This window comes from Vicugna pacos, chromosome X, assembly GCF_048564905.1.
Source record: "Vicugna pacos chromosome X, VicPac4, whole genome shotgun sequence".
Classification (NCBI taxonomy): Eukaryota; Metazoa; Chordata; class Mammalia; order Artiodactyla; family Camelidae; genus Vicugna; species Vicugna pacos.
This window is the reverse complement of record NC_133023.1, coordinates 7668517-7682815: the sequence shown is the minus strand read 5'-3', so window position 1 is coordinate 7682815 and position 14299 is coordinate 7668517. Positions and strand designations below refer to the sequence as shown.

At 39.6% G+C, this 14299-nt stretch overlaps 1 protein-coding gene across 5 annotated transcripts in view; it reads left to right on the top strand.

Moving 5' to 3' along the window:
* Nucleotides 1-14299, top strand: part of ARHGAP6 (Rho GTPase activating protein 6) — a 446380-nt gene that overhangs the window by 391873 nt on the left and 40208 nt on the right. For all 5 annotated transcript variants that reach the window (XM_072956194.1, XM_072956195.1, XM_072956198.1 and 2 more), the window contains exons 4-8: nucleotides 604-860; nucleotides 2872-3067; nucleotides 8374-8429; nucleotides 11086-11236; nucleotides 12270-12418. In XM_072956194.1, coding sequence (XP_072812295.1) covers nucleotides 604-860; nucleotides 2872-3067; nucleotides 8374-8429; nucleotides 11086-11236; nucleotides 12270-12418 — 809 coding nt within the window. The remainder of the gene's footprint in view (nucleotides 1-603; nucleotides 861-2871; nucleotides 3068-8373; nucleotides 8430-11085; nucleotides 11237-12269; nucleotides 12419-14299) is intronic.

Sequence of the window (14299 nt, the reverse complement as noted above, 5' to 3'; positions counted from 1 at the left end):
CTTACAGCACATGACAGACTCTATTACAATTATTTAAATATCTGCCTCTCCACTGCCCTCACCACCACCCCACATTCTGCACCCTTCAAGAGCCAGGACTGGACTTTCTGTAAGCTTTGTACTCCCCATTGCATAACTTGACATGGCATGCAGTAGATGCTCAGTAAGTGCCTGTGGGATGAATGTATACATGCACAGTCTTCTCATGCCTTATAAGCTTCAGGGGCTCTTGAGACAGAAATCAAAGACTAACAGTTTGTAAAACCATGTACTCATGAGGATGAAGTATGATGTATATCCTATCAAAAGTGTCATCTTTCTCTATAGAGTTATTTCTTTTAAAACATATTTGAGATATGTGGCAAAAAACCTCAAGGCCTGGATTTCTAAAACCCGTGTTCTCCATTCATACTGGCTTTCTTTATGGAAATAGAAACTTTGGCCATTCTGACAAACACAAAATTATCTCCATATTTTGATGGATGAATCCATTCTTCAGAAAACAGCCATTTGACTCTATCTGCCCTCAGATCTGCAGCATGACTGTGAGTCTTCCCTGGTCCGGTCTTTCTCTGAAAGTGGATGTTTGTTTTTTGATTCCAGAATTCATCCCACAGGCATTTGGAATGCCCTTATCCCAAGTCATTGCGAATGACCGGGCCTATAAACTCAAGCAGGATTTGCAGAGGGATGAGCAGAAGGATGCATCTGATTTTGTGGCGTCCCTCCTCCCGTTTGGAAATAAAAGGCAAAACAAAGAACTCTCAAGCAGTAACTCATCTCTCAGCTCCACCTCGGAAACACCAAATGAGTCAACATCCCCAAACACCCCGGAGCCGGCTCCTCGGGCCAGGAGAAGGGTGAGTTGGCCAGTATTTTCTCTGACACTGATGCTAAGACAACTGAAGAGTTATAAGCTTGTTCTCTGAGTCTTCACTCATGTGAGAACTGGAAGTGTAGCTTTTGTCCAGGTATCTGTCAACAACCCCATTCAGGGAGAATCTGTACTGGCCCTGAGTCACCTGGCACACCCTCCAGCATTTCCCTGACCCCTTTCAAAGATGTTGGGTGCCTCTCCCTGGTTACCTGTGATATCCTGAATGTTCTACTACATCACCATTGATCCTGCTCTAGTGTAATCTGCTGCTGCGGTAGCAGAATTTCCCATAAGACGGTGAGGCTTGAAGGCAGGACCAGGTGCTTTTGTTAATCTCTTCATCTCATCCAAGGACTAAGCCTGGCTGAGTGAGTTTGATGCTGGTCTTCATAAACAATGAGATATCTTCTCATCAATGGAACATGTTTTTTTCTCAAACATAACCTTAGAAACACATATACACATATATACCCTCCTTCAAATCAATAGTGTGACAATATGGTGCCATTTATGAAGTGAGTACCATGTTCCAGGCACTGTGCTGTTACTTGGTATTTCAAATTCATATTTCAATCCAGGAAAGCTAAGTTTCCAAGGCATACTGGTTGGTGATTACCTGACAGTTGATAAGCATCTCTGAAACTTCCTAGGTGACTGGAAAATCTTCTCTCCTTTTCCTCTTACCTGGAGACCCAAATCTTTGCCACCTCCAGCCATTGACTACTGCCTTAGTTAAAACCCCAGACACTTCTCAGTTAAAATCCACAGTTCTCAATTAGCTCCCAACTTTAAGACTTCTCCAAGATTGAAGGGTACCTGAGCCACCACTGTTTTCAAACACTTCACTGTGTTTGAAGACAACATTATGTAATATTTGAACTTGCTTGATGGAATTGTTCTTCCAGTCCTGTCATGGTCTCTCAGACTGTGTGTATAAGCCTTTATGGCAATAACACCAAAACTCCACATATGAGCTTTCTGAGAATCTAGAGCCCAGGCCATGGGCCTCCCAAATGCCCTCCCCTCTGTCCAGGCTTTGCTAGGACACCAGCAGCCAACTTCTTCCTCTATGCTTCATCAAAGAGTGAGTGACCATACAGACATCATTGTTGCCCTGCGCCCTTACCCTCAGCCTTTACCATTCCTTGCATGCCAGCACTCCTTCCACCTGTCATTACCTCTTCTCTTGGCTGGAGGCTTTCTCTGATGGCCAGAAGCACCCACCTATGCAGATGACAGGCTGCAAGTAGCAAGGCGTCAATGTCACCTCCTGATCCCTACCAGAAGCTGCCCTTAATCAATGACTCATGAACCTTGTGGTATAAATACCCCAGTTCCCTGGCTTCTTAGCCAGGATAGCTCTGAAGTGCGTGATATACATGGTCTCTCAGAGGTCCCCAGCACAGTTGGGCTGCAGCTGCCCACAGGCTTGTTGTAGGCTTCATGATGCTCCCTTCAACGGCTGCCTTCACTTCCCTTTCTCATATACTGCTGTCCCCTGGGACTATTACCCTAATAAAGTATGTTGTGTCACTTCTGGGGGAAACCAAACTAAGACTGTTTATGGAATCCTCCTATTTAAAAATCTGCTTCCTAGAATCATAGTGGAGTTATTTTTTTATTCACAAGACTTCTCTGACTTTACCTCATTCATCAAGTATGTGATTTTTTCTTGTTTCAAGGAATGAAGTGGTTGGGTCAAAATATTTTAATTGTATGTTTGCCATCTCTTGTCTTCCATTTGGAAAAAGTTGTCTATTGCTGAAATTGTAACTCATTACCTTACCCCATACCCCATATTGTGGAGGTTTCCTAACTTTTTCAAAAGGTGTTTGTTTTTTTCCTTTTACTATACAAAAAACACCATTAGACCAAACAGTATTATTTCAAGTATGATAAATAGTCATGGGCAGAAGTATTCACTGGATAGCATTGGGGGAAGCTGTTTTTATTTCCTGTGTCTGCACTCTTCGTTCATGTCTGTTTTTTTGCAGGGTGCAATGTCAGTGGATTCTATCACCGATCTTGATGACAATCAGTCTCGACTGCTGGAAGCTTTACAACTCTCCTTGCCTGCTGAGGCTCCAAATAAAAAAGAAAAAGCCAGAGATAAGAAACTCAGTCTGAATCCTATTTACAGACAGGTCCCCAGGCTGGTGGACAGCTGCTGTCAACATCTAGAAAAACATGGTAAGTAGACTTGTCTGTCAGCTGTCAGGTACTAAAGACCTTCATTTATTCAAGCATTATTCATTTAAGCACCCAATCTCAGCTCTGTGTTCATTTGATCAGGCTGTGGGCCAAAGTTTCCTTTAACTTCAGTCCGGCTGAACAAGATTGTGTGTGGGGGGAAATCAGCTTGGTAGTATTCAGACTCCCCAGCCCCAAAGAGTCCTCAGAAGTGACCCTGGAGGCCAAGTAGTTGAGGGGACGGCAAGATCTGTTGGGCTGGATCTATCCTCCAGGACTCGCTTCAAACAAAGCAGAGCCACTTTTATCTTTTTTATACATTGAGGTTACTCAAGGCTTCCTTTAAAAAAATTAAGAATCTAGCTTCTTAAAGAAAACAAATTAGAAACCCGTTCCTTAAGTGAATAGGAAATACATAGTTTGGGACAATAGGTTTCTATATTGCTGTTTGCATTTTTGTGGAAAGATGTCCGCTTAAAATCTCTTCACAAAAACTCTTTCAGCAACTCAGTTCCACTTAATATGCTGACTTAAAAATAATGCACAGTTCTTTAAACTTTTTGCCAAACTTTAGACTTTTGGCTCCTCAAACTGCCATTTCTACAATCTGAATGTGTTTGCTGTATTGTTAGAACGCATTTTATGGACAGGATGAGAGTTTATTCATTTCTTCTTTTTTCCAGTTTTATTGAGAATTAATTGACATACAGCAATGTAATTGCTTTTTTGCTACAAAAATAATATACTCATTGTAATAAAGAAAAAAACAGAAAAGCAAATTCTGAGGCTATCATATGGACATAGCTGCTGTTAACATTCTCACTATTTCTTTCTAATAAAAGTAAGACTTTATACAAATTATTAAGGATCTATCCAGATCTCTTAATCAACTCATTATATATGGAAATCACTACATAATATATGGGTAACAGTAAGATTAATAAGTATCAAAACATTGTTTATACAAAAATTTAATATGTGTATGTGTGTGTATGTGTGTATGTGTGTGTTTATCTGTCTCTTTTCCTTGGAAGGTAAACTGAAGGTCAAGAAAAATGTCTTAGTCATTTTGAATTTCCAATAGTTCGTATCATGATAACTCAATGAAAATGTTCAATCATTATTACTTGAACAGAATTATTCTTAAAATAGCATAGGAAGAGTTCAGTACTATGAATATGTAAATTCAGCCTAAACTTTCCTATGAGGTAGAAAAAGAGGCTCATACTTTTGTAATTAGAAATATTCCCTATAAAGAATGTAGAGAGTAAACTGTAAGCATTTTAGAATTCTAAATGAGAAAATTTTATTCCACTCATGCAAAAATGCAGTGCCAGGTTGAGTAACTGCTTTGTGAAAGAAAACTTGGTATGTCTTTCTGTTTTCTTTTTGAAAATAAACTTTCATGAATTATCATTTGTAAAATTGCATTTCCTTTAAGATTACTCGAAACAGAGCAGTTCACTTTTTTTGCCAGGGTTGGGGGAAATAGTTACAATGCAGTTTAAGACCTAAGAGAAGGAAGATAACCTGCTTGATCTTTCAAGGCCCTGATTCTGTTCCAAGTTTCCATGGCACTTAGCCCAAATGGCTCTGGAAAAATAAAAGACAGTTTCAGATTCAAAGAGATACGAATCTTGGGCACCTTCAAGCAACGAAAAAAAGGCAAACTTCAGAAGCACCTCCTTCATAAGACGTTGTTTGCCAGTTTTTGAAGTGGGTAGCAGAGAGTTTGATTCACTTTAGCCCTGTAAACATTTGTCAGAGATCTCTCCATTCTGTCCCAAATTGTTCTTGGACAATTATCTTGACTCCATCGGTATTCATGTCCACCGCCCTTCCCCACTTTTCCTTCACCCAAATGCTTTCTGTGCTCTTAGGCCAACCCTTAATTTCCCAGAAGCACACATTTCAAACAAAAACAAAACAGCCAGTATAACAAAGAGTCAAACTCTATTATATTTCTGGCATGTAGGCTGACTTTAGGCTGGGGCCTCCTGATTACTCGAATTCCCTAAGCCTGGGTCTACTTTCTGTTTCAGTTTCTGATGAAAAGGAGAGGAAGGTGATCACGTCCATTTCTGGGACAGGATACAGCAAGGTCACATTTCTCTGCCAGATATATGCCCTTTCCGATGTACACCTGTTTTTAATCAGTGACTGTCTTAAGTCAAGGTTACTAAATGCCTAGACTGTATCTTGTCTTTGAGGAAAATGACTGGAAGACTTGTGTCAGAGAACGGCATTAGCTGTCTGAAGACTCATCTGCTCTACCTAAAATTAATTAATTATTTTTAAAACCTTAAAATAGAGTATAATTAATTGATACATAGAAATTAAAGCAGTCAATCACTAGCTAGTTTTTTTTTAATCACAGTCATTTTTAATGAGTGGGAAAGTGCTGTAATTTGAGGAAACACTGTCATAGAAATGGACATTTTCGAACAGACTGGAAGAATTCAGCCAAAGGAGTAGACCTACTTTATGTGACATCTCACTTATGTAGAAATTTCAGCTATTTGGAAACCATCAGACCAACAAAAAATAAACCCAGCCAAAATTAAAATTGCTAAGACTGAGACGAGGCCACCCCACTCGTAGCTCACCCCCTCCCACAGATACACCAAGACTCACATCCACGGACCCACTCAGCCAACCAGAGCACCTGCGGAACTCTGACAGAACATCATCCTCTTCAAAAGACAAAGACGCCAAAAATCTGGTTTACAAGACCATGGCCTGACCCACGTGGACAGCTGCAAGAACAAAGAACTCCTGCAACAAGAAGTTTACAACAACAAACCACACCCTCTCCCCTGTTTTTTGTATAAAAGGAGCCTGTATTCTGACTGGAGCAGGATGCTTCTCCAAGACATTAGTCTGCCATCCTCTTGGTCTTTGGCTTTCCGAATAAAGTCACTATTCCTTGCCCCCCCCCCCAAAATTGCTAAAACCTACCATTATATAAAAGTTTTCTGTTTTGCACAAAAAGACTCATTCGGCTCACTTAGGGCCTATATCACTATATATAACAGTAGATGCCAGGTACAATTTTAAGAATTTTATATACATTCAGTAACTGAATCAGTGCACATCTTTTCAAGTGGATACTTCTTATGCTCATTTTTGTAGATGAATAAATAGAATTCTGTATTTGATTCTAATACCTTGATTTTCCTGTTTTCAAGCTCCCAGAGAGGTAGAAGCAATAAATTAGGCTGAGGGTTGGACTCAGTTATGAGGGAGACAAGCTGATGGCAGCAACACGGAAGACACAGACATCTTTTGAAAATAGATGCAAAGCAAAATTCCACCCAAGAGCAAATCACCAAGATGTACTCATGCAAATGAACAGTAACTAGCCTCTCAGCATGATTTTCTCAAATTATTCTGGAAATTCAGGATAACACTTATAAGATATAGAAGTGATAAATGGAGTATTTATGGATATTATCTTTTCTAACTGAAAAACTCTAGAAAATCAATTTTAAAAGTCTTATAGTTAATACACAATGTGGCAAGACCATGGTATAAATATACAAAAGGATATCCATGTCTTATATAAGAGAAATAATCAGTTATGTACTATAACAATAAAATAATTCATTTATATTCATATCAAAAATATAATATACCTGGAATATCTGTAATGAGAAGGAAGAAAGTTCTGTGAAGAAAACTGCAAAGCTTTACCAAGAGATTAAAAAATTAAGAAACAAATTAAGGTGTCTACTTGGTTACTGGATTGAAAGAAATAATGTTATAAATATCTAAATTCTTTCCAATTTAATTATATATTGGACGAGTCAGAACTCTTTCAGTGGCAAGAGAGAGGAACCCAGATAAAACTAGAGTAAGCGGAGGGGGGGAAGGTCTAGCTCAGTGGTAGAGTGCATGCTTAGCATGCACAAGGTCCTGGGTTCTATCCCCAGTACCTCCATTTAAATAAAGAAGCCTAATTACCCCCCTAAAACCAAAAAAACTAGATTAAGCAAAGCACCCCCCCCCCAGAAAATCCTGTTTACATACTGGAAGTCTGAATACTGTATCTAGATTCAGGCACAGGTGGATCCAGGACGTGAATGATGCCGTTGAGAGCACGAGTCTGTTTTCTGGCCTGTTTGCTGTGTTGCATGGTCTGTTTACTCTCAGACCAGCTCTCTTCATTTGGCTACAGAACGGCCATTGGCAGCTGCAATTTGGCATCATCCTTATAACTGATTATCTCTAATGAAGAGAAGATGAGCCACCAATGAAACAATAAATGTAGACGGAGATCATCAGTGGCGATGACCGATGGCTTGCACAGGAAAAGCAGAGTCATTCAGACCTTCTGTGCCCCCTTAAGGAAGTGCATAATACATCTTATGAAGTTTTCTTGCTACAAAATTCAAACCTGAATCAGAGAAAACTCTGGCTCTGTCTCTTTAGAGGAAATAAAAGGGAGAAAGGAACATATAAATGACACCGCGGAGTGTCCACATCCAGACAGTGGGGAAATCTACAGTGAGAAATCAGTGCTATTTCTTCATCAAACCAATTACGGGGAAAAAATACAAACAGAGAGGGGCAAACATACACTTTAAGAGACTACAAGGCACACCAACATACCACAGTTTGTGAACCTTATGTGACTGTGGACTGGAAATTTAATGATATTAAGGAAATATTGTTGAAATTTCTAATGTGTATTAGGTATATTATTTGTTTTTCTTTTAAGAGACCTGATGTTTTAGAGCAGGGTTTGTCAACCTCTGCACAACTGACCTGTTTAGCTGTATAACTCTTTTTTATGCGTTGGCCGTATAATCCTACTTCTAGGACATGATCTTAAGAAAATCAGAAATGGAAATTGAGACCTATATACAGAGTTGTTCATAATAGGGCTATTTATGGTAGCAAAACAAGTGCATGTGTGTTAGGGGGACCTATAGGCCATTCAGAGGAAAGTATGAAGTGAACTGTGGCACATTCATGCTATAGAGTAATTTGCATCCATTTTGAATGACATTTACAAGGATTTTTTACTAGCATAAAACTTCTTGTGGCATGAGATTGAGTAAAAGCAGCAGCATGTGCTCGCTCTCTGTATATATATATATGATCATTATCATCATATATATCATCTCATACGTACATATACATGGATATAGATGGAAAAATAAGCATTAGTGCACACTGTCAAGTTACCGTTGCCCTGCATGTTGCAGTGTGGTGCTGGCTTATATTCTGTCTTATATCTATTTTGATTTCCTCCAGTTTCAAACCATAAAACAAGGCTGACAATTTTGTTTGCTTATTTGCAGGCCTCCAGACAGTGGGGATATTCCGAGTTGGAAGCTCAAAAAAGAGAGTGAGACAAGTAAGTGAAAAGTGAAGATTGCATTGTACATTTCACTTGACCATTACTTGAACAGCCTCATGCAAAGTTGAAGCTTATGCAAATTCATTTCTGAATATCTTTTCTGTACCCTCCCACTGATTATAGTATAATCGAGTCCCAAGAAATAAAAGGCAACAAGTCAGAAGCTCAGAAAGGTTGTGATAGAGTTAGGATCAAACAGTTAAAAGTGAAACCTCTGAACGTGTCAATGACTTGTACAGCCAAACAAAACTAACTTATAAACATCTTACTGAACCTATAAAAGCAGGAGATTCAGAGAGTATCTGATCAATAAGCGATAATAAATAGAAAACAATTGTATAGCACCCATTTTTACTAAAATGCACAATGAATAATGCCATTAACTGTCTCTTCTTTTAGAATGCTATGTTTACAGCTTTCCTTTAGCAGAAATAAATAATTCCTATTACTTTTCCATGGAACTATTGATCCACAATTCATTTTCCATGTGGGAACTGTATCCCTCAGTTTCCTTCACCACTTTGCAGTGTTCTTGCAAAACAAGTTTGGTGTTAGAGCTTCAGGAATAGGCTCCTATGGTCAGGCTGATATCTGTGTTCATGATGGCTTCATAAAAGACAAACCACCCTTTGAGAAAAGAATTCATTTGTTGGCTTAAAGAAAATTAAAATGTTATTTTCCCTCTGTTGGTTCCAACAGAAAGAAGTAAGGAACCCAGCAACTCAAAAATGAAGCCAAATGAAAATAATTTTTAGTTGGATGAAGCCGAAGAAACACTATTTGTTCATATTATTGAAACTAACTGAAATAAATTCCTCCTCATATTGCTTTTTTTTTTTGTCAAGACAAAAGGGGCTTTTGAAAGAAGTATGTTTTCTGTTTGTTTGGTTGGCTGGTTTTTCTTTTTAATAGTCACACAAGAGACTGTTGAACAATATTTAACATTTCACAATAGGACTTGTAGGAAGAAAGATAGCATAGTAACATTTCTTAGGCCTCTCACCTGTGCAGAATTGCAGAATATTTTCATAAGCATTATCTCATTGAACCTGCCCACTGGCTGTGAGAGAAGCCCCTTTCACCCACTTCTTCTGAGGCTTAGAGAGATTAAGGAATTTAATTCAAGATCACACAATTTAGACCATGCTCTTTCCATGGTCCATTCTCTCTGGGAGTGTGTGTGTGTGTGTGTGTGCGCGCGCGCACACACTCAAAAAAGAAACATGGTGTGTTTGAATGATCACAAGTAGGAGTGATGCCGATGGAAGCCTTGTTCGTCTAGCTACCGGATCCACAGTAAGACGAGTTGCCTGGAATTGATGAGCAGTTCGGGACAGTAATGGGCATTCTCATCAGGTAAAGAGGTGGCTAGTGTCAGAAATTATTCCTCAGTTTTATCTGGATCCACCAAAGAGAAAACCTTTGCATGGAGACTTACATAGGATTCTCAAAAATATATATATATACATATATATAATATATATATATATATTTTATATATATAATATATTTTTATATATGTATTATATATATATAAATCAGTGATTAGATTTCAAGTATGAAATATGCTCTAACTCACCATTTTATCTTGTTATATCACTTCTTAGCACCCTATACTTTTTCTTCAGAACAATTGTCACAATTAATAAATAGTGAATATTAGAGCTAATTAATCATTTGTGGGATTGCCAGTTTATCACCTGTCTGTCAGCCTGGGAGCTGGAGAAGGGTAAGGATTGTGACTCTTTATTCATCACCATATTTTGAGGACCTATAGCAAGGCTGGGTACAGGCAGGAAGTGTGCAGTACATCTTTGCTGAATGAATGGATGAATGAATGAATGAGCAAATGAACACTTACAGAAGTTTATTGCATAGAGTGGATTCATGAAATCACATGGTTATTTTTACAGTAGAGAACAATACATAAGAGAAGTTGAGCTGTCTGAGGTGAAAGTAGGGTGTAGAGTCTTCACTCTCTTCTTCTTGCTCTTGTGTTTTCCTACAGTTATAAATGCTATAAATGCTAATATAATGATTAAGGCAGGGGATCTTCCTGAGAATTGTTCATAAGGCTACTTTGATTAATCTAAGGCAGATTTTATTTAGCTATTGTCATCTTTCAAGCCTTAATCACAAATGATTTATCAGGGGTTTTAATTTCATTGTTTGTAGAAAAATCTCTTTGCTTTCTTGTTGAGCATTTCTGTAAGATGTCAGAATTCCAACGTGATAAATTTGCTGATGTGCAAAACTGCTGTGTAATAGATTAATTCCTCCCTCCCACATTTATAATTGGCCTCACCCCTCAGCTCTTCCTCACAACCTTCTGCTTGCATCGTTAACAGAAAACCCATAGATACTTTTATTTAATAACACAGTTAAATATGTATATTTTATATATATTTATTAATTAATATAAATATGTTATATATAATATTAATATAATTAATATACATTAAATATATATATATATATTCATGGCTGGGTTGCATAGACTCTGTAGATCAAGGTGACATACTGTTTGCTTCTCCTTCTTGGGATCTGGGTGAACTTAATACCAGATGCTGCATGTCACAGCACTTCTTTTGCTAGGCACCGAACATTGAGGTATGGTGTTATGAGACTGCCATTTGAACCATTGTTTTTCCAGCTACGTGAGGAATTTGACCGTGGGGTTGATGTCTCTCTGGAGGAGGAGCACAGCGTTCATGATGTGGCGGCCTTGTTGAAGGAGTTCCTGAGGGACATGCCGGACCCCCTTCTCACCAGGGAGCTGTACACAGCTTTCATCAATACTCTCTGTGCGTAATCCAGCCATTTGCAGGAATGTGTCCCTGGATTGCTGGGATGTCCAACTCACTCATCAAAACCTAGTGCATGTGTTGCCTGATAACTTTTTTTGCCCTTATTTGTTGGTCTCTAATGAGTGGGCTATTTGGGGAATTTTCTGAGATTTACTCTGGGGAGAATTAGCCAGAAGAAAGTTGCAGTAAAACAAATGGAAGTAGCCGAGAGAATCTGGGATGCTTTCAAATGACTCTAGGGCAATAGAGAATGCTATAAATTGATGCCTTGGAGTAACAGAGAGAGTTCATGTTGGGTCTTTGCCTAAAAATGAGTTTGCATTTCTGGAACCCAGAGTGAGAAAAGGGGGTAGGAAACATTCCAGGGGAAGCAGGGTGGCACAGCCCAGTGCCAGGACTTTTAGTGTGGCTGCTTCGGGGCTATAAGCACAGATCCCACGGAGGAGAAAAGGAGGGCAAGGGGGAGGAGGAACAGGCCAGAGATGTTCCCGCCTCCATGTATTTCTTCCTCCAGGCTGCAATTAAAATAGGATCACAAAAGAGAGACAAGATACTGTCATTGTGTTGTGTCTTGGTTACTGCCAACAAAAAAAGTCTACCGCTTGTAGACTGCTCAACAGAAAAGGACCTCGTATCTGTTATCAACTCAGATTTTAGAACATTCACCAATTCTCAGTCATTATTAGCAAATAATTACCAACCATGAAAGACTATAACCCATAAAATATGTGATGATTTAGACCAAGGAAAGCGGACAAAAGAAAGTAAGAGGAATTAAGTTAGCTTTCAAACCTGGATTGTCAAGACTGCTCTAGGTGTTACATTTCCCTGGGTGTAATTTATCTTTATATGCTTCAGAACCTTACTGCTACATAGCTAAACCGACAGGAGAGTGGGTGAAGGAATGAAACGTGACTTGTCTTGCTAATGCCTTTCTGAAGACAGCTGAGAGGGGGCCTGAGACTCTGGGTCTGAGTGGTGTGAGTTCCCCCTTTTACTTACTCCGAGCACCTCTTTCTGCCTTCCCTAGTGCTGGAGCCAGAGGAACAGCTGAGCACCTTGCAGCTCCTCATCTACCTTCTACCTCCCTGCAACTGCGACACGCTCCACCGCCTGCTGCAGTTCCTCTCCATCGTGGCCAGGCATGCCGAGGACGACGTCAGCAAAGACGGGCAGGAGGTGCGCGCCCCGCCACTGCCAACCGTGCTCTGACTCTTCCTTTTCCCCGTCTTAAAAGGGAGAGCAAAAACTGACACACATGAATGTCTGTGCAGAACAGAAACAGGCTCACAGACAGAGAAAACCAGCTAGCGGTTACCAGAGGGGAAAGGGCTGGGGTGGGGGGGTGAATTAGAGGCATGGGATTAACAGACGCAAACTACTATACATAAACTAGATACGCAAGAAGGAGACACCACACAGCACAGGGACTTATACCCAGTATCGTGGAATGACCTCTAATGGAATATAATCTGCAAAAAATACTGAATCACTGTGCTATACACCTGAAATTAACACAACATTGTAAATCAATTGTACTTCAGTTTTTTTAAAAAGGGAGAGCTACCAATTTGGTCAGATGTTTCACCTGGAGCAAATGAACCCTCCCTTTTTTCCTGACCTGTCTGTCTCTACAGGAAGAGAACTAAAAGCAGGGTTTTCTCCAGAAGAACAGTTCCTAAGGGCACATAGGCCATCGACCTCCTTGTATGTTTCAAAGAGGTTTCTAAATGAAGCTGTTATCTTCCACAATGATGCTTTACTCAAGATCCTGAATTTCTACTTGTGTGAAGAAGACAGTGAGCTACAGGGATGCTTACAGTCATGAAAAAAAAATGGGATAATGGAGGTGGGAGGAAACTGCTATCCATGTAAATCAATTGATCTTCTTTAACTTGATGTGATGTCACCTCTTCATCCTCCCAGTTTATTCCTGGAGTATGGGTAGAAATCTAGTATCTTCCTTTTGAAGGGTCATTTCTCTTATTAAGCCCTACCCCCAAAATAGGGACCAGCTCAGTGAAATGCAGAATGGATCCTGCTTCAAATTCAGGTGCAGAAAGAACTGAAAAGTGTGTTCTAATAACCATTGTCATGCATCTCAATGCCACGTGGTGTCCACTGCTAAAGACAGGTCTGCACAGTCCTATGGATCCTTTTGGGATGTTCTTGTACTTGGAACCCCTCATCTGAGGCCTTAGGCTCTGGCTCTCTTTGGTCACAACCATATGCTTCAAGGTATCTTTCAGTTTCAGCCTTGGACAAAGGAGATGCTGCTCAATTTTAAGTGGCCTATTAGCAAGCAACCTATTTAATCTTCTCCTTAGCAAGAGACTTGTTTCCCTTTTTTTGATACTATGCAGTCATACTTCTCCTTCACCTTGGATTCCCCAGGGGATCTCAGACTGTTTAATGTGCTAACATGCATTGTAAATCAACAAGAAGGAGCCAAGGGCACTCCCAGCTTACCCCAGAAACTTTCATGTTATGTCCTATTAAGTAGAACTCAGCTGTGTTATGGATTCATTTCTGTGTTTGTCAGATTTGTTTCCCAAAGGCCATGGTCATATGTAATTTTTCTCACTTTAATCCAGAAAGGCAGTTCTGCATTTCTTATCCTCATCCTCCCTATCAGTGTGAAAATGGAACTTTCCTGAGTTAGCCATTTCTCTCTATAGTAGTTATTAGTGGAACCTCTGCTGGCTTCAGGTTTCATAACATGGCACTGACACCTTATTTCAGCAGACACAGCACTTCCATGGATATCCTATAATTCTTGTAATTGTTAAGTAGTCATATTACCCGTCAGGGTGTCAGCCTTCATTGACTACAGATATAAAAGAAGGTATAGAGTCATCTGCCTAATCATTGGTTGAAGCCTAGGTATGTCAATTACTTCCCTGACGTTGCTTAAGTACTATGTGAGAAGAAAGTCAGGTCTTAGGTGATTAAGAAGGCAATGAGGAAAGCAAAATGTCCAGTTGGACTCACTTGTGCCTTTTTAGAATCATTTCTCAGACATTCTTTCAGTCCAAATGCTAAACAAGACTGCACTGCGCA